Source organism: Oncorhynchus kisutch, linkage group LG7 (assembly GCF_002021735.2).
Source record: "Oncorhynchus kisutch isolate 150728-3 linkage group LG7, Okis_V2, whole genome shotgun sequence".
NCBI classification, from domain to species: Eukaryota; Metazoa; Chordata; class Actinopteri; order Salmoniformes; family Salmonidae; genus Oncorhynchus; species Oncorhynchus kisutch.
Window position 1 is genome coordinate 29,860,583 of NC_034180.2, and position 20,801 is coordinate 29,881,383.

Below are 20,801 nucleotides of genomic sequence, written 5' to 3' on the forward strand. Positions count from 1 at the left end.
TGATTATTTGTTTTTACAAATGTTTGACTTTTAGTATTTTTGTAGATCTTTGACAAGAAATGACAATTAAATCCATTTAAATCTCACTTTGTAACACAACAAAATGTGGAAAAATTCAGGGGGTTTGAATACCTTCTGAAGGCACTATATTTTGGCGTTGGGGGACTGCAGGGGAGTGATATGAGGGAGGGTCCTTCACCAAATACATTTGAATTGAAACTGCATAGAGAAAGTTGTTTTTGTTTGTGTAAACTAACTTCCAGTATTCTCAACATCAGTACTATTTCATTGAATAGTTTAACATGTGTGTTGTTTTTTATTTGCTTGATATGGTCATTGTGTGTAAATAGAGAAAACTCTAGTGAAGGATTAGACAGGGAGGATTAATTACTTCCTCCCTGTCTCTGACGCACACTCCACTACATCAACCCCATCGAAGAAGAAGGATTTCTCCAATGGATGAAAGGGGAGGGCGGGGATAACCAGTTGTGCAGACAGTTCACATTTTGGCTACAGAGGAATTTATCCCGTCAGACATAGGTCTAGCATTGAAAGAGAAGAATGAGGAGGCATTTGCAACATTTCCATGGAAACTTACTCCCCACACCAGTGTGTCGCCAGTGTTTTACATTAATGTAAATTCAAGTGTAATTGTGTTTCCAATAGGAGTGTGAAACTAAAAACTTGGGGAGAGCAAAATCAACAACCACTGCATCATCTAAATTAAATCACATTTTATTTGTCACATACACATGTTTAGCAGATGTTATTGTAGATGTAGCAAAATACTTGTGTTTCTAGCTCCAACAGTGCAGTGATATCTAACAAGTAATATCTAACAATTTCACAACAATACACACAATACACAGACATCTAAAGTAAAGGAATGGAATTAAGGAAATATAAATATTTGGATGAGCAATGTCAGAGCGGCATAGACCAAGATGGTTATTTTGTGCAAAGGTGTTCACAGTGAGCCATTGTTATGTAGATGAGGGCTGAAAAGTACCAGTGGCGTGGCTTTGGCCCCAGGTGAAAGTGGATCCACCGGAGCCATGGCCCAGTGAGACACGGGTGCTGGCCCGCGTAGATGGAAACAGAAAAGTCTGCCTTTTGGGTAAAACACTGGGGTAAATCCTGTATGAAAATGAGCCATCTGGGAGAATCTCAATAGCATACTCCTCGAGTCCTCTCTTCTTGCCATCTTCTCAAATCCCAATTGGATGAGAAAGTCAGAAGTCCATCCCCTCTGACCTTTTCCAATGGGTTTTGAGAAGGAGGCGAGGAGAAAGGACGCAAGAGCCTTTTGTCATTTGGGCAAAAGCTCGTCCTCCAGCCTCTATCTTCAGTGACCTAGAAACCAATAAGTTGTCGGTGGTTGAGGAGAAGTCAATTTGTTAGTAGTCGAACAGAAGATTGTCCTTCCCTCCTTGATAGACACCTTTCATCGAGGATGGTCATGTGTATCCTACCGGAGTCCTTCGCGGAAGAGTTTTGATATCTGCCACACCCCCTTTAAAGCAGTTGTTGTTTTCTGGAAGGAGAAATATGCTATGTATCCTTTTATCTATAAAATGTCTTGCAACACTAGCTAAATTTCTTTTATCAATATACACATTTATTTGGGGATTTCACCTCTGTAAATGTAATTTCATACAAGTGGATTTTCGTCAATGTTCCTTCTACCCGCCCGCCTATCCTCGATTAGGCCTACCTTTGACCTTTTTCAAAAGGAGAGAGAGGAAGGAGGAGAGAGGACGCAGGAGTTTAGCAAATATGGATATGGAACTTTGAAGGATGGAAGAAGTGGGAGTCTGTTCTCTTTCAGTTGGTCACTCTGTATAACATACTATGGGGAGTCAACAACCAATCACATTCACCTGAAGAAAACTAAAAACATGCCCAAAGGGCAGAGCCCATCCCCGGAAGCCTCGCCATCCTGGCTATAACACCATGGCTAGCATTCATTTCCTCAATTCTTCGCTCTTCAGCTCACACAATTTACAAGCGTCTTAGGTGTTTGTTAGTGGGGAGAGATTATTTGTCCACCTAGATGTTGCGAGTTTGGGGTCTACTTATTGGTTTTTGTGTTTGCTAAAAGCAAACTACTTTCTGCTCATGTAGCTAATACTTCCTTGCTTGGGTAGGATTTGTGTTTTCTAAAAGCCTAGCACTTCTGCTTTGCTTGTGTAGTTTGTGCTTCCTTGCTTGAGTAAGATGGCCAGTGGTAAGAGTAAGCCTAGGGCATGATACTCACAAGTGCTGTCCTGTTTGCCTGGGGTGGAAACACACTCAGTATCACCAGAAGAGTTCAGACTTATTTGTTCACTGACTTCTTAGAAAAATTGGGGTTTCTGGAGAAGGGCCTCTCTTTTTTAAATCAGTGTTAAGGGGGCCTCCTGGCTGCAGGAGACAGGGAGAGTGTGTGGCTACTCTGAAAGGGTGTTTTGGTCGACAGAACTAAGAGCACTGCATATCAATTACCTGGAGCTACTTGCTGTTTTCCTGGCTGTGAGGAGTTTTCTTACAATAACTACTAGTTGGCACTGCAGAGTGCGTCATCAAATGGCACGAGTGATGGGAGACGCTATTTTGATATTATTAGTTAAGACATACGCAAATGTGTGTGTATGTTAATCTTTCTACATGGAAACCAAGTATTTGATACGATTCAGCTCCAGCCCTTACCATAAACCCGTCCTCCCCAATTAAGGTGCCACCGACATCCTGTGATACAGGCCTATATTTTCATAAGTGCAAGGTAACTGCAATAGACAGGTCGGAATGTCTTACTGAAATACGGGACAGATCAACCTTTTTGTTCTACATTAGTGGTGTTTGGTTGCGGGAGACCGGACAAAGGCCAAAATTGCGGACTGTTGCTGCGTTCACATGCTATTCGGAACTAACAAACTCTGACATTTCCGACTTGCTAACTGGTTGCAGTTAAACACGTGTTGCGATTAATGATTCTGCAAGCTGGACATTTCCTAGTTTCGACTATATGTGAACGTGGCATGCCCAGTACAATAAAATCATAGAGATCCTATTAAATTACTAGTTCCTAATTATATGCATAAAACCATAAAGATCATATTAAAGATACACTATGCAAATAATTTCAAATAATTTATTTTAAGCAAACCAGACAAGTTTTCTTGTTTCTTTAATTTACAGATATCCAGGGGTCACACTCCAGCATTATTAACAAACAAGGCATGTGTGTTTAGTGATCCACCAGATCAGAGGTAGTAGGGATGACCAGGGATTTAGTCTTTAAGTGCATGAATTAGACAATTTTCCTGTCCTGATAAGCATTCAAAATGTACAAAGTAATTTTGTGTGTCAGGGAAATGTATGGAGTATAAAGTAGACCATTTTATTTAGGAATGTAGTGGAGTAAAAGTTGTCAAAAGTATAAATATTAAAGTACAGATGCACAGAAAAACGACTTAAGTAGTACTTTAAAGTATTTTTACTCTGCACCACTGGAAAGAGTGCAAATAGAAACAAATAGAAACACAGTTTCGCTTTTTAGACTTGCTTTCAATGAGAACCTATAACACAAATTTATATGTGAATTTGGTTGGGTCACCCCCAAAAATGTAGCTTTAAATCCTTAATTCTATGTGTAAAACCATGCACCAAAATAGGATGTATGGTGCTGCGTTCAAAATAACTGGGAACTCGGACTTCTCCGACTTCAGTGCGTTCAAGAACACCGGATAATCTGAAAAAACGAACGACGGGGAAAAATAGTTTTTTAACTTGGTCATCCAATTCCGAAATCTAGTTGTCCTGAAAGCACAATAGGAATTCGGCCAAATTATGAAATCACTGATCTTTAGGTCGGAGAAGTGGAAGCTCTAGGATGATCCCTGAGTTTCCGACTTGGAATTCAGAGTTGCATGACAAACTATTTTTCAAAGTCGGAACGCGTTCCCAGTTGTCTGGAACGCACGGTAAAATCTGATGTCGGAGATTCCCGAGTTCCATGTTCCCAGTTGTCGTGAACGCGGCAATAGTTTGTAAGTAAAACCCCACAGAAGAAGCAGAAGCATTGGAAAATAACCTTCGAGAGGTAAGCCATTTTACTGTCGACCATCTGACTGTTGTCTAGCTAGCAATTGTGGTGTTATCAACATGTTATATTTAGCCAAAGCTAGTTAGGCAACATAAAACAACAGCTAAAGTTAGCGTGAGAGTATCAACGTGCTAGCTATCCGCATTATCTAGTTAGCAAGTTTATACTGACTGACTTTCGCGTTTCCTTAGGTATCCCCACTGAGGGCGTCCAGAATATTTTCACAATAGGGGCAAGAATCAGCTGGATCGTGTCACCTCCGACGTTCACGACACTTATTTTGCCACCACAAGCCTAGCAACACATCACAGCTATTGGTAACCGTTCACTGCGCCTCTTGGACGACCAGCGGTGTGTTTATGTCTTTGTTTTACAAAATCGGTGAGTGCATTATGACTATATAACGATTAAGGTGCTATCGTAAATGTATTTATATTTTAAAATGACATTTTCTGCGTCTTAACATCAAAATGGCGTCTCCCATCACTCGTGCCATCTGATGACGCACTCTTCAGTGCCAACTAGTAGTTTTGGCGCGTTCAAAATAACTGGGAACCCGGACACTTACGAGGTCAAATCATGACGTCGGAGCTCTAGAAAGAGGCCAGAGGTGGAATTCAAATCTATCTTTCCCAGTCGGAGCGCGCTTTTTCTTCTCCAGATTTCCCAGTTGTTTTGATCGCTGCATGAATGACGCTTTCACGATAACTGGGAACTCGGAAACGAGGTCGAATCATGACGTCAATGCTCTTCAGTCGGAATTCTAGATAGATGCCCGAGATTCCGAGTTGGATGACCCTTAATGACAAATACCAGTCCGAACTCGGTTTTTCTGAGTTGCCAGTTGTTCTGGACGTCCTGAAGTCGGAGATTTCCGAGTTCCCAGTTATTTTGAATTCTGCGTACGCTAGCTTCATCAGTCAGGTTTTCTGGTTGCTAATCTACCCATCTTCGTTTGTAAGGGGTTTGTATATCGAAGTGAAATAATGTGTCGTTAAATGTATTAGCTAGTTAACGGTAAAGCAAAATCAATTGGCTGGCTAGCGTAGCTAGTTAACAAACCCAATGACATGTGAGATTAACTGCTCTAGTCGTGAAGATGGCTAGCTCCGTAGGTTAGAGTAATTTTTGATGCCGAATTTGATGTCTTCAACTCGTGACTTGACCACCTCTATGGCAATGCCTGGTCGGAATTGGAGGACAATGAGCTAAATGTCAGACTGCCTTTTCGTCTTGTCTAATTGTCAACGGTGATATTTTAGTCACACTATGGACACATTGGGTAGCTAACAATATACCTATACAGATTGTTATTAAAAGGTCAAGTCATAGAATTATATAGGCTACTTGGGTATTCAATAAAAGCCATTGCCATCATTGTTATCAGAATCTGTGGCACTAGAGCTGATGTCTGCCTTTCGCCCTTTCTTTCAGAGCTGTTGTGCAGCTGTTGGAACCTGTGTGGAAACCTAGTCTACAAGCAAGGCGCTTGCGGCCACTTTGGCAAAATATTTTTCATGTCAGAGACGGTGGACGCTTGCAGTCGTTTATGTCATCCTCTATTTTCCAGACAGAAGATCCCGAAACATCTCCATTCAATATATTTTTATCTTACTGATAGTGCTAGTAGCCAGCCAAAATGTCTGTTAATGTCAACCGCAGTGTGGCAGACCAGTTCTATCGCTACAAGATGCCCCGTCTGATTGCTAAGGTGACTATCTGGTATAGTATGATCCTGTAAGAGAAATGACTTTCATATATCAAGAATGTTGAATGACTATCTTAAGGTGTGTTTCTTTTAGTTATTTTCCAGTGAGATGTGCAGGCCTCAAGGGTGATCTGCAAAATGATTCTTAAAATTTTGTTTTGTTTTTGTGTCGGATTTGTGTCCAGGTTGAGGGCAAAGGAAATGGAATCAAGACCGTCATTGTCAACATGACTGATGTTGCAAAGGCCCTGAGTAGGCCTCCAACATGTAAGTTGACCTCCCCACCACAAGTGTTTTCTGAAGTGCTAACATTGACTCGCACCATACATTGATACCTTGACGTGGCTAAATGTTAGTGTGCATTTACCATCCATTAGCTTAGGGGATGTTGATTTTGACTCTTATCCTCCTTGCAGATCCGACCAAGTTTTTTGGTTGTGAGCTTGGTGCTCAGACCCAGTTTGATGCAAAGAATGACCGCTTCATCGTCAACGGATCCCATGAGGCAAACAAGTTGCAGGACATGCTAGATGTATTTATCCGGAAATTTGTGCTGTGTCCTGAGTGTGATAACCCTGAAACTGATCTGGTAACTATTTGAGGAACATATTTGTGGAGTACGTTTGGGTAGTACGTTTGGGTAGTAGAGGGGAACAGGAATGAAGTGTGCCGAGTGCATTGATCTGTGGGACTTTGCAATTGTAATTTGACCATTATACCAACGTCACAGATGGTCAGTTTTCCCGGTAATGTTTTTTAAATCTTTTTTAAAATGTAATTTTTTTACTCCGCGTAATGTTGTATCACGGTCCCTCCTGAGGCCTGTGGATATGACCGCCCTGGTCAGGTTTTTGTATATAGATATATTTGATGTCCTGCGTACCTTGTGCTACATCTGTAATTTTGGGTTCTGCTTGTTCATGCCGCAGCCATTTGGATCTAATTTTGTATGCTACATACCCTGCATTGAGTGATCAATTGTCTTTTTGTCTTGCAATACAGTTATGGTCTGTTGGGTAAATTATTACTTGTCTGTTATTGGTGGTATAGTCACTGTCATTAGGGTGAATATGCTAATTTATTTGCCCTTTTCATTGCAGCATATCAATCCTAAGAAACAAACAATCGGTAACTCCTGTAAGGCCTGTGGGTACCGTGGCATGCTAGACACACAACACAAGCTCTGCACATTCATCCTCAAAAACCCACCAGGTAAGCACACAATAAGAATTTGCCCATAATTTGTTTCCTTACTAAACTAAAAGTCAAGTCAGATATGTGCCCTATTGAGTCAAAGCGCCGGTGGCTTTCATCAGAAAATGAACCTGGGTCTGTGGAGAAGAAGAAAGATAAGAAGAATCGTAAGAAGGACAAGGAGAATGGTTCTGGCAGCGTTGAGGCTGGGAACCATAACGACATAGATGCCCCTGATGCCGTGGTGAGTGTCCTCATTAATGTACGCAAACCATGCCAGTTCTTAATGTTAGCGGTTGAATACGGAGAACAACTCTCCACCTGCCTCCCAAGTTATTATTGGTCTGAGGGACTAGTTTGTCAGTATCTCAAGCCTGCCATCTAGCAGCATTTACCCAGTGATAATATGTTGTGTATCAGGACGGTGAAGATGATGAGGATTGGGCAGAGGAGACCACGGAGGAGGCACAGAGACGAAGGATGGAGGAGATCAGCTCTCATGCGAAGAACCTGACCCTCAGTGAGGACCTGGAGAAGACCCTGGAGGAGCGGGTCAACATATTCTATAACTTTGTCAAAGTAAGTTGTGCCTGAAACTAATTACAAGGATAATGAAAGTTTGTGACTGATTGTGAAATTCTCTTTGATATGGTGTAGGTGACTCTGGTCCTAGAGTGCCATAAGCACTTCATGTTTTTTATTTAACCAGACCAGGTGTGTTGATTAGTTCAGTGACGGACTAAATGCAATTAGCTCGGTTGGTCTGGTGTGGGGCGTAGTTGGGACAAGCTCCTGTAGTACCTGCGGTAAGGGTGTGAACCTTTAAACGAAGTTGGGATCCTTAACGTTAAGAGAAATCCCTAGCTTAAAAACAATGTTTTTGTATTCCCCCCACTTAATTGAAATCGCAGTGCAGTTATTTTCTGTTATAGGCTATAAAGGCCTGGGAAAGTTGTGTAAAACCAGAGGAAGAGGAACTTTTTAGGCTACTTTGGGGGATTTGCAAGACAAGACATTACGAGATGCACATTACCAAAACATATTAGCATGTTTCTGCTGCCTCTCTCACCCACGCTGGCCTGTCTGCTCTCTTTTTCACTAATGATGCAAATGTGTGATCAGTCTTCTGTCTGTTGCGTGTAGAATATTTTCGCCTATTCATGGTACAGGGCTCCAGAGTGGCGCAGGGGTCTAAGGCACTGCTTCTCAGGGCTAGAGGTGTCACTACAGACCCTGGTTCAATCATGGGCTGTATCACAACTGGCTGTGATTGGGAGTCCCATAGGGTGGTGCACAATTTGCCCAGCGTTGTTAGGGTTTGGCTGGGGTAGGCTGTCATTGTAAATGAGAATGTGTAAATAAATAAAACAGATTCTGCTGGGATACAGTAGCCTCTTCGGGACAGTTTTGCGAGCACAGGGTAGCCTATTCTTCGTTTCTGCCTCATCTGAAATTACAGAAGACTACCGGGAGCCTTTATCGATTTACCCTTTTCAGACATAATGGAATGTGACCCCATTAACGCACTGCAGCTACGGTTTGTTTGCTAGGGTAGGGTACACTACGGCTTTTTAAATGCCGACACTAAACTTCTGGAGATATGAATGGGCATTGTACTTGTCTGTAAAGGAATGAGGCTTCTGAAGCAGAACTAATGTCCATCACTAGGCAACCAGAACTGTCAATCAAATCCTGAGTTGCTGTGCGCAGCCTGCTGCCTTGCCTGCGGGCAGACTATGTCCTAAAAAAGTACTTTTAAAGTTAGTTAAATACTGTGACTAACCAAGACATTTAATAGAAATTAAACTTCTAGCTACCATGCCATAATAAAAAAAACAGCAGCACATCAGTCGGTGACGTTTATTGTTGGGGAGAAAATACAGAACATTTTATGCCAGAACAGAATTCTGTCACTTATTTATTTTCTTGGTCTGCAACGTTCACAATTGTCGCTATCGACATGTTACTGTAGCTGTGTTCTATGTCTGTAAAGGTTTGCGGTAGACTTCACATCACTTAATTGCCCGGTCCAAGCGGTCATACATGGGTAATAGAACCATTAATCTGCATTGTAAATTTGACGTGGATTCGATTTATTTTTTTCTTAGCATTTTTTATGGAAAACAAAGAGGAATGGCAGTTTAAACATTAAGCTAAATTGTCAATTTGTCATGGAACTCCAGGATCAGGGTCTCCTATAGGGTAACAATGAAAGAGTGAATGTTTTATGACCGGGACCAAGCAGTGTTGCCTAGTAGTCCAGTTCCACACTCAAATCTTTGTTGCTAGGCTTCTTGGGGTTTATGTTGAAGACCATGGTGTTAAAAAGTGTTCTTGTTTGTGGTTACTTTCCCCGTCTCCAGCAAAAAAGGGAGGACTGCGCCGTTGATGCAGCAGATAAGGAGATCTTGGTGGAGGCAGAGCGTCTGGATGTGATGGCCATGGGACCGCTGATTCTGAGCGAACTGCTGTTTGACGAAAACATCCGTGACCAGATCAAGAAATACAAACGCCATTTCCTTCGCGTGAGTCTTCAAATCCGTATTGTTAAGTTTGACCTCTGTCTTAACCTCATAACTCAGTGGTAATGCATTCAAGAGGGGACAGTTGACCAAAACCATCTGAAATTGATTATGGGTTTTGTTACTGTTCCTTATGACTTCAGTTCTGTGTGAATAACAAGAAGGCCCAGAAGTACCTCCTGGGAGGCTTTGAGTGCTTGGTGAAGCTGCACCAAGCCCAGCTGCTGCCCCGTGTGCCTGTCGTGCTCAAAGACCTGTATGATGCTGATTTAGTGGAGGAAGATGTCATACTGTCCTGGGCAGAGAAGGTGTGTGGTGTAACATGTACATTGCTCGCACACACTTCAATACATTTGAATGTCTCACTTATGTAGCTTCTTGTAAAATAAGTGATGTTTAATTTTCTGTTTGCTCGGTTCTCTAAGTCTCGTTGCTCATGACTCTCTTTCAGGTGTCCAAGAAGTATGTCTCTAAGGAACTTGCCAAAGAGATCCATGCGAGGGCATCTCCTTTCATCAGGTGGCTGAAGGAGGCGGAGGAAGAGAGTGAGGGCAGTGAGGTAGAGGAGGAAGAGGATGATGAAAATGTGGAGGTACTGGTTAGACTGTCCCCTGATTTCACAGCTTTTCCAGTTTTATACTGTTTGAGATGGGCTACTAGGATCTGTTTAGTCAAAATTGCAGCTAATGCAAGACTCACTGTAATGTAACAACTCTTATTTTCTCATACTCAGGTTGTGTATGATTCTTCTGCTCGGGAACTGAAAGTGGAGACAGTAAAACCAAACAAGCCTGATGAGGAAGAGGACGACTTCGATATTGATGCAATTTAATTAAACATGGATGCCATTTTTGAGAAGTTGTAGCTTTGAATCACATTTCCTTTTCTCACACCCTCACTGTTTTCTGGCATGATTAACATGGCGCTATGCACATTTCCTCTGTAATTTTGAGATGTATCCGATCTGAGATATGGGTCCGTTTTGGGGGAATTACTTGACTGGCATGAATTTCTTTTTTTTGTCATAAAATGTTTTACTGTCCACAACTATTTTGTTCCAATTGAATTATTAGATGGTATTCTTGATATTGTCAGCTCTGTGGTATGTGTAAACTGTGCATAACCTCTGGATGTCACTCAGTACTCAACACACTTGTGGTATTCCCCCTCTTGACAAGTCAGCAGTGCCATTGCAGCATATTTTTTAATTGATACAACTTTTTGGAATAATGAGCGTACAGAAAACACCACTATATGAAGCTCATCAGGGTGACTCCTTAACCCCCCCCCCCCTGATTTGTATTCAGTATATTGCATCAGTATCTATTATATAGGCCTACTTCACTTGGATGAGGCAAATATACACTGAACAAAAATATAAACGCAACATGTAAAGTGTTGGTCCCATTTTTCATGAGCTGAAATAAAATATCCCATTTTCATACTCCCAGAAAGCTTATTTCTCTGAATTTGTGCACATTTGCTACAGCTCTGTTAGTGAGCATTACTCATTTTCCAAGATAATCCATCCACCTGACCTGTGGCATATCAGGAAGCTGATTAAACGGCAAGGTCATTACATGGGTGTGCCTTGTGCTGAGGTCCATTAAAAGGCCACACTAAAATGTGCAGTTTGTCTCAACACAATGCCACAGATGTCTCAGGTTTTGAGGGAGTTCATTTGGCATTCTGAATGCAGGAATGTCCACCAGAGCTGTTCCAGAGAATGTAATATTAATTTCTCTACCATAAACTGCTTCCAATTTAGTTTTAGAGAATCTGGCAGTACATCGAACCTGCCTCAACCGCAGACAATGTGTATGGCGTTGTGTGGCGGAGCGGTTTGCTGACGTCAATGTTGTGAAAAGTGCCCCATTGTGGGGTTATGGTATAGGCAGGCAGGCAGGCGTAAACTACGAACACAATTGCATTTTACCGATGGAAATCTGAATGCACAAAAATACCGTGACGAGATCCTGAGGCCCACTTTTTTTAAAGGTATCTGACCAACAGCTGCATATCTGTATTCCCAGTCATGTTAAATTCATTGATTGGGGACTAATGAATTGACTGATTTCCTCATGAACTGTAACTCGGTAAAATCAATGAAAATGCTGCATGTTGCGTTCTATTTTTGTTCAGTATATTTTCTTTATGGGAGGATCCTGCCATAACCCAGCTACGTTTGCAAGCACAACCACTGTCTCATGGTTTCTGTAGGTAAGGCATGAACTTGTACACAAGAGAAAGACCTGTTATTTCCTATCTGTCATTAATGTAAATCACTGAGTGGTGACTGCGCTATCACCGGCTGTATTGCGCTCCAATGAGCGCCGAGGGACGCCTGTTTCCTCACTTCCTCTGCTGTTCTGACAGGATTTGGCCCGATCCAACCCGTGAGTAGCCATTTTGGTCCCACCTAAAACACTAGCCTCATTCTGAATCGGAGATGGAAGAAATTGAGCCGACAGCGAGTCAGAAAGATAAACGCTATTGAAACTCAGGAATACAGACGGACAGGACATCAAGGCACACAAGGATTGCGTTACAAAAAGGAGCGATTTTGGGACGGGTGACAACAACCATCTGCCGTCCTCTCTGTCCGAGTGCTATTCTAGCCTAGATTGGAGCCAGTCTCTGATAATTACTTAAATTTAAGAGGCCATGTATGGAATTTTTCAAATAAAAATATAGTTTATCAGCCTTCATTCTCAATATAAATGACTATATACCGAGTGAGCGTTATAGGGAAATAGATGTCATCATCACACTTTTTCTGCGTCCTCGGGACACCTTGAGACACATTTGGATTGGATGGACCGATGTTGAGTCAGTATCCAGAACCCATGGTTTTGGTCCAGAAGCAAGAGTACAATCGCCACCCCTTGTATTGCCAAAGAAGGTGCAGAATTGAATCATCCGGGAAATAGAGGCAACATTCATCGAGAATAAAATGTCAACAAAAACTCCACTACCTACGGTCAATGAGAAAGAGGCGGAAAGCGTAAGTAAACGTATTATTAAGTAGTTAGAGGTGTATTGTGTCTAACAATACAAAAAAACCACTCTCCCTGTTCCATTGTATCATACCATTTTACTTAGGCTACTGGCTACATTGTATCTGAGTGTTCGATACATTGTGTCACACGGGAGATGGGCATATGTTCCTCTACTGTGCATGCCCTGGCTGTAATCTCCTATGTTGCCTGATAACACGACATATGCTGTGTTTGGTCTGTGGACAATGATAGATCCTCATTTGTATCTCCATCCAAACCTTACCTGTTAGAAGACTGGTTTTTAAAAGTGTCGGTCAATAGAGGTGCCAATTGCTCGCCTACCAATGGGCTTACACAGTTCCCACCCCTTTCAGTTCAAAGGCAATCGTCTGTCAGTTTTCATTCTCGTTGAGAGGATCGGGCAAGCACGAGGGGATCTATGAGTTACCCCCACAAAAACGAGAGAGTTATCTGGTTAAATGGCATTCAAATTGCCAGCACAAAAATGACAGGGTCTCCGTCGATGAAGAGACCCCCCATCACCATAGTAAGTAACGATTTATTAATAAGAGAAATCTCTGCAACTCTAGGCTACCTGAAATTCTCATTTGGCTAAATGAGAACAAAACACTCTTGGAATGTCTGTTAGTGAATTTGATCATGTTATACTGTTGTATGAAGTTTCCTTCATTTGTATCTGGTTAATCTGGAATTGACATTATAGTGAAGGAACATACACTGAGTATACAACATATGTATTACTTTTTCCATGGCAGACTGTCCAGGTGAATCCAGGTGAGAGCTATGATCCCTTATTGATGTCATTTGTTAAATCCACTTCAGTCAGTGTGTAGATGAAGGGGAGGAGACAGGTTAAAGAATGATTTTTAAGCCTTGAGACAGCTGAGACATGGATTGTGTATGTGTGTCATTCAGAGTGTGAATGAGCAAGAACAAATATTTAAGTGCCTTTTAAAAGGGTATGGTAGTAGGTGCCAGGCGCACCACTTTGTGTCAAGAACTGCAACAATGCTGGGATTTTCATGGTCAACAGTTTCTCACATGGTCCACCACCCAAAGGACATCCTGCCAACTTTACACAACTTTGGGATGCATTGGAGTCAACATGGGCCAGCATCCCTGTCGAACGCTTTCGATACCTTGTAGAGTCTATGCCCCAAGGAATTGAGGCTGTTCTGAGGGCAAAAGGTGGGGTGCAACTCAATATTAGGAAGGTGTTCCAAATGTTTGGTATACTCAGTATATTGCCAGGTAATAATACTTTAAGTGTGATCTACTTAGAGAAGGTTTATGAGAGAGTTGAATTGTTCTCACATTTAGAGGTGTTGTGTTTAGGTTGTTGTCTAGGCTGGTAGTGGATCACAACAGAAATTAAAACATGTTGCAGCGATGGGACAAGACTGTAACTACCAATTGGATGTCACGAAATTGGGGAGAAAAAAGGGTTACATTTAAAAAATGTTTATTATAGCATCCCTGCAAGCGATAACAGCACTGTAACCCAGTGTTATGGTTGGCTTTGTAGGAAGTCTAGCCTGATCCAACAGACTGACCAGCACAGCGATCTGTCTGGTTTACGAGGCTATTGGTCGTCTGCTGAATCTAGTGCATTCTTACTGGTAACATCCTGATCAATGCAAACATCAGAATCTTATTAGCCTATGCTTTTCCTTTTCTTCCAGTTCAGCGCTGTATATCTTTTCCCACAACTGAAATTGTCTGTGTGGCCAGGGAACAACTGATGCCCAGGCTAGGGGTGGGGTTGTTAGGGCGGAGTGAGAGCATAGAGCAGGCCCTGTTGAGGGAGCTGAATGAGGGTGGAGAGTCGATAGACTTTTCTATGGGTCAGTATCTGATTTTGGGATGGGGTGTTGTGGGCTTTTAACCATGGTCAGAGGATCAATACGCTGGACATACACTGGATAGTCAAACTGCACTACAGTGAGTCACCTACACTAGGGTTGCAAAATTCCCTGGTTTTCCAGAAATCCTGGTAGGAGGATTCTGGATTTCCTGCTTATTCCCTCTTCATTCCGAGGGAATTTATTAAAAGTTCCCGAAATTTTGCAACCCCAACCTACACTAACCTTTCTTTACCCTCTTGGTTTGCGTGATCATAATCTTTTCAATAAACGTAATAAACAGGAGAATTGTTTTGGATCCTGACAGGGGATGGAATGCCCCAGCATGAGCCACTGCTAGTGCAGAGATGTTCCACTCCTGTCTGTCCATCAGTCTTTCTGTCTACAGCACACTGTTTCACTCATGTCTGTCCGTCTGTCTGTCCACAGCATACGACTCACAGCAATGGGCGCCAGGAAGTCACCACGCGCTCTGTCCGCTCGGGAGTCCGCACCCGAAACTCTGGTGCCGACGAGCAGCCTCATGTGGGGAACTATCGCCTCCTGAAGACCATTGGGAAGGGCAACTTCGCCAAGGTCAAGCTGGCCCGCCATATCCTCACTGGCAGAGAGGTGAGAGGAGAGACCTGCAGCATGACAGGCTGCTGTAGCCCCTTTCTGGTTTACCTAGCTTTACAGACAGGTAGCCTAGTGGTTAGAGCGTTGGACTAGTAACCGAAAGGTTGCAAGATCGAATCCTTGTACTGACGAGGTAAAAATCTGTCGTTCTGCCCCTGAACAAGGCAGTTAACCCACTGTTCCTTGGCCGTCATTGAAAATAAGAATTTGTTCTTAACTGACTTGCCTAGTTAAATAAAGGTAAAATAATTTTAAAAATAGACTCTTTTTTCCCCTCTCAATAGCGTTGTTCTTGTTGTGCAAATATGAATTGTATGTTTTTCATCAGTAGGTGACATAAAAAAAGTGAAGAAATGTACATTCACCAGCTAGTTTATTAGGTACACCCAGCTAGTACTGGGTCGTACCCCCCCCTTTCCTTTAGAACAGCCTGAATTCTTCATGGCATGGATTCTGCAAGGTGTCGGAAACGTTCCACAGGTATGTTGGTCCATGCTGACGCAATGGCATGACACAGTTGCTGCAGACTTGACGGCAGGACATTCATGCTGCGCACATCTATCTCATCCCGTTCTCTCTCATCCCATAGATGCTCTATTGGGTTTGGTCAGCAACAATGTTGAGATACGCTGTAGCGTTCAATCGTTGCTCGTTTATATCAAGGGACCTAATGTGTGCCAGGAAAACATTCCCCACACCAGTACACCACTGTCACCACCGCATTACCTTTGACACCAGGCAGGATGGGGTCATGGACTCTGACTCTGACTCTGCCATCAGCATGATGCAACAGGAACTGGTATTTGTCGGACTAGGCAATTTTTTCCCACTCCTCAATTGTCTAGTGTTGGTGATCGTGTGCCCATTGAAGCCACTTATTCTTGTTTTTATCTGGTATGAGTGAAACCTGGTGTGGTCATCTGCTGCAATAGCCCATCTGTGACAAGGATTGACAAGTTGTGCGTTCCGAGGTGCCGTTCTGCATACCACTGTTGTACTGTGCTCTTATTTTCCTGTTTGTGGCCCACCTGTTAGCTTGCACAATGAGCTGCTTTCACCCACAGGACTTCCGCTGGATGTTTTTTGCTTGTCGCACCCTAGACACTGTCATGCGTGAAAAGCCCGGGAGGCCGGCTATTTCTGAGATACTGGAACCTGTGCGCCTGGCACCGACGATCATACCACGCTCAAAGTTGCTTAGGTCACACGTTTTGCCCATTCTAACGTTCAATTGAAAAGTAACTGAATGCATCGATACCTGTCTGCCTGCTTTATATAGCAAGCCACGTGACTCACTGTCTGTACCTAATAAACTGTCCGGTGAGTGTATGTACAGTTGAAGTCGGAAGTTTACATACACCTTAGCCAAATACATTTAAACTCAGTTTTTCACAATTCCTGACATTTTAATCCAATAAAAATCCTGTTTTAGGTCAGTTAGGATCACCACTTAATTTTAAGAAAGTGAAATGTCAGAATAATAGTAGTAGAAAAAAAATAGAATGATTTATTTCATATTTTATTTATTTCATCACATTCCCAGTGGGTCAGAAGTTTACATACATTTAATTAGTATTTGGTAACATTGCCGTAATTTTTTAAAACTTGGGTCAAATGTTTCGAGTAGCCTTCCACAAGCTTCCCACAATAAATTGGCTGAATTTTGGCCCATTCCTCCTGACAGAGCTGGTGTAACTGAGTCAGGTTTGTAGGCCTCCTTGCTCGCACATGCTTTTTCTGTTTTGCCCACATATTTTCTATAGGATTGAGGTCAGGGCTTTGTGATGGCCACTCCAATACCTTGACTTTGTTGTCCTTAAGCCATTTTGTCACAACTTTGGAAGTACGCTTAATTTTCCTCCCTCATGATGCCATCTATTTTGTGAAGTGCACCAGTCCCTCCTGCAGCAAAGCACCCACACAATATGATGCTGTCACCCCCGTGCTTCACGGTTGGGATGGTGTTCCTCGGCTTGCAAGCATCCCCCTTTTTCCTCCAAATATAACGATGGTCATTATGGCCAAACAATTATATTTTTGTTTCATCAGACCAGAGGACATTTCTCCAAAAAGTATGATCTTTGTACCCATGTGCTGTTGTAAACCATATTCTGGCTTTTTTATGGTGGTTTTGTAGCAGTGGCTTCTTCCTTGCTGAGCGGCCTTTCAGGTTATGTCGATATAGGATTTGTTTTACTGTGGATATAGATACTTTTGTACCTGTTTCCTCCAGCATCTTCACAAGGTCCTTTGCTGTTGTTCTGGGATTGATTTGCACTTTTCGCACCAATGTACGTTCATGACCCACTGGCATTGTGATACAGTGAATTATAAGTGAAATAATCTGTCTGTTAACAATTGTTGGAAAAATTACTTGTGACATGTACAAAGTAGATGTCCTAACCGACTGTTTAAACTGGTATTTCGTCTTCTACACACCTTGTTTTTGCTCTCTCCTCAGGTGGCAATAAAGATCATCGACAAGACACAACTAAACCCAAACAGCCTTCAAAAGGTAAGGATCCTCCCCGTGTGGCTGCGATTCACAGTACACTTATTGAGGTGGTGTGACAAAATGTATAATTTGTGAGTGTGGCTGTGCAACCCCTGACCTTTGTAGTTTTGGCCTGGTTGTGGTTGTTGCCAGTCAGAGGCCATTATTGATCTGACTGATGTGCTGTAGCAGGCAGGGTTTTGGTAAACAGAAAGCAGAGCATGTCCAGGGCATACCTTTTGTGGTCGTTGGTATTCTGCCTGCCCAACTCTGAGACTTAGGGTAAGCATCTCTCTCACTCACTGCTTAGCTGCAGTTTCCATCTGTTTTTTCACCATTGATTCTGTGCTTTGTATTTAAGGCCTGGCCCTTCGACATAGACTGTGCTAAACCAACAGAAACAATCAGAGCCACAAGGGGCTCTTCATGAGGTGGCTTGTTGGAAACACACAAAACATGACTCTTCTGTTGACAACATCCTTGTAGGTCGTTATAAATAAACCCTAGGAGTAGTCATGTTGATTTAACTCTTTTATAGCAATGCAAAGCTACAAATATCATGCTTAAATGTCCCCTTTGCCAGTTGAAATTCCCTTGTCTGACAATGCTATCAGAGACTTTGATTTGTGAACAATAGAAACTCTACCTCTCTCTGACACGGACCATGTTTTGATTTATTGTCCCAATAACCGAAGCCACACGCATTTGTAGTCTCCTCTTCTCAGTGTACCTTGGCCCTTGACCTTTGTAGTTATGTAATTACAGGTGTTGGATGTGAAGTTTTTTTTCATCCTAGTTTGGAAGAGAGGAGGCCCAGCTCACATCTGTCACAAAGCTCATTGTGATTTTATTTCGCCTCCCTCTATCCATCCCTAGCCCCCCTCCCCCCCCCCACACACACACACACTTCACTGGAGGTCACATGACCAGACCAGGCTGTTGTTGCATAGGTTAGAGGGCAACGATTATGGAAGCCCTTGATTAAAGGTAAACAGTTTGTTCTCAAATGTTGGTGTGGCGTCTGCTTCTACTGCTCTCCTACTCTGTTCTTCTCAAGTCACCACAGAGCAGCACTAGTCTCAGTATAGGCTAATGAGAGCAGAAGCAGTGCTCACCAGTAAATGTGTAACTGCCTGTTAGAAAGTGACCCGTTGTGACAATTAGCATTGCGCAAGTAATGATTAATGATCCATGTATTAGTGCTCTGGTATAGCTGCATTGATTGCAACAACATCTAGAAGTGTTGTGTCTCGTGATGTTTTGGCAGACTTCTTAATGCCCTGGCCTGATAGTTCCCATGTGGTCTGTGTCTATGCCTCTACGCACACTCTGGATGTTTCTTGATGTAGACTGAAGTCTAACGTGTGTGTGTGTGTGTGCGTGCGTCTGTGCGTGTGTGAGAGTGAGTGAACTGACCAGTTCCGCTCTTTGTCACCCCATAAGCCTGTCATTAACTGCTGTAATATAGTGTTATCTGACCCCCATAGTTTTTTCTTTGGAAACAATGATACGCCTGCCTGCCTTTCCATGACATGGAAAATGGCCTTTGATTTTTTCTCTCAATATTTATGCAGAACTATGACAATATTTTGGATGTAATAATGGGTAGAGAGATGTAATGGGAAAAGTGAGCTTAAATTTGAACCACTCCGGTCTTCATCCTCCTCTAGTGTGGCCTGTGTCTGTCTATCTTTCTGTCTGTGTTTGTTGATGGCTTAACAGTTATTTTTGTATGTTTTTAACAGGCAGATCAGCTTTAATATTGCAGATAGATTGTGGTTTCTATCTATGTAATTGTTTACAGAATTTCCTATCCCCCATATAGGGTGCATTCGGAAAGTATTCAGACCCCTTGACTTTATCCACATTTTGTTACGTTACAGCCTGATTCTAAAATGCATTACATTCGTTTTTTTCTTCATCAATCTACACAATATACCCCATACTGACAAAACAAAACAGGTTTTTAGAAAATTTCACAAATAAAAAAACAACAACAACAACTGAAATATAAATGTACATAAGTATTCAGACCCTTTACGCCTCCCTAACCCCAATCAGTTGGGACGGCCAGCTCAAGGAAGTCTTGGTGGTTCCAAAATTCTTCCATTTAAGAATGATGGAGGCCACTGTGTTCTTGGTTACCTTCAATGCTGCAGACATTTAGCCCCTTGATTTTAATGTTGGATCTGATTTTAATAGCTAACATTTCTATGGCCATAATAAATAGATATGCTGATAACGGACAACTTTGTTTTACTCCTCTTGCCCTTTTTTAATACTTTCTGAGAAGTAGCCTTGAACCCATTGTGCAACACTAAAATAGTCCAATTATATATAAGTTCTAGTCGTACTTTATCCAAGGCCTTTTCAAAATCAGCGATTAATGCCAGGCCTGGTTTCCCAGATTTTTTTTCTAGTGTTCTATTGTGTCAAGTACTTGTCTTATATTATCTACAATGTATCACCCATGTAAAAAACCAGTTTCATTAGGATTAATATTATCTGACAATACCTTTTTAATTCTAAGCGCTGTACATTTTTCTAGGATTTGAAGTGAACTGAAGTGCAAGTGGCCTCCAGTTTTTTAGGTGGACTGGATCTTTATATTTGCCACCTGGGTCCTGTTTCAGTTACAGTGAAATTAGACCTTCTTGCTGAGTATCTGATAGTTTACCATGTGAGTGGTTCAATTTTTTAAATAACGGACCTTTGGGTGAACAGTTAGGATATGTCTTTAAGCTGCAACTTTCAGACATGGTGATATACTGTATCTCCTCTAATGCATTGTTTATGTCTACTGCAGCACTATTATGTCTTGGATAATGCCAGCCGCACAGTAGTATGGCACAACATCAGGCATGTGTCCTGTTCCATTAAAGATGGATGACTTTTATTCTTTTATGGATGGGATGAGAGCACAGCTAGCTATAGTTAAAGATCAATCAAAAAACTGCACATGGCTCTGACACAACTCTGTCATGGTTATGGAGCATTTGTCTAGTGTATGTGTGCACATCCTGCTCAAATTAAGTTGAAAATGGTCAAGTATAAGGTTCCCTACTCTCTCTCTTCTCTGACACATCCAGTCCAACACTGAAATATGAATTAATTTATTTTCTCTCCTTCCAGCTCTTCAGAGAAGTAAGAATAATGAAGCTTTTAAACCACCCAAATATAGGTAAGTAGAACACACACACACACAATTGCAGCTGGGGAAGTAGACAGGATTCTCTGCTAATTTAGTTTGATTTTGTACCCCACGCATGCCATGATTTCTAAAATCTGATTATAATGAC

At 42.1% G+C, this 20,801-nt stretch overlaps 2 protein-coding genes across 37 annotated transcripts in view; both read left to right on the plus strand.

Moving 5' to 3' along the window:
- The first annotated feature begins 3,123 nt into the window (after window positions 1-3,123).
- On the plus strand, window positions 3,124-10,958 carry LOC109894423 (eukaryotic translation initiation factor 5). Of its 6 annotated transcripts, XM_020487892.2 has the most exons (12): window positions 3,124-4,081; window positions 4,276-4,465; window positions 5,519-5,795; window positions 5,978-6,059; window positions 6,209-6,381; window positions 6,893-7,004; window positions 7,109-7,230; window positions 7,407-7,565; window positions 9,350-9,511; window positions 9,652-9,816; window positions 9,960-10,100; window positions 10,242-10,958. In XM_020487892.2, exons 3-12 carry the CDS (start codon window positions 5,724-5,726, stop codon window positions 10,338-10,340), a joined length of 1,287 nt encoding a protein of 428 aa, XP_020343481.1. In that variant the 5' UTR covers window positions 3,124-4,081; window positions 4,276-4,465; window positions 5,519-5,723; the 3' UTR covers window positions 10,341-10,958. The 6 variants fall into 6 exon arrangements, with proteins under 6 accessions (XP_020343481.1, XP_020343483.1, XP_020343482.1 ...); XM_020487894.2 differs by lacking the exon at window positions 4,276-4,465 and having other exon boundaries at window positions 3,780-4,081; XM_020487893.2 differs by lacking the exons at window positions 3,124-4,081; window positions 4,276-4,465 and adding an exon at window positions 4,594-5,041.
- A 769-nt stretch (window positions 10,959-11,727) lies between these two features.
- Window positions 11,728-20,801, plus strand: part of LOC109893916 (MAP/microtubule affinity-regulating kinase 3) — a 33,879-nt gene continuing 24,805 nt past the window's right edge. For 5 of the 31 annotated variants that reach the window (XM_031828862.1, XM_031828868.1, XM_031828865.1 and 2 more), the window contains exons 1-4: window positions 12,938-13,054; window positions 14,820-15,002; window positions 17,470-17,523; window positions 20,635-20,683. In XM_031828862.1, coding sequence (XP_031684722.1) covers window positions 12,947-13,054; window positions 14,820-15,002; window positions 17,470-17,523; window positions 20,635-20,683 — 394 coding nt within the window. In that variant the 5' untranslated portion in view covers window positions 12,938-12,946. Of the gene's footprint in view, window positions 12,513-12,908; window positions 13,055-14,819; window positions 15,003-17,469; window positions 17,524-20,634; window positions 20,684-20,801 lie in introns of those variants that run through there. The other 26 variants (XM_031828873.1, XM_031828878.1, XM_031828883.1 and 23 more) reach the window with 15 other exon arrangements.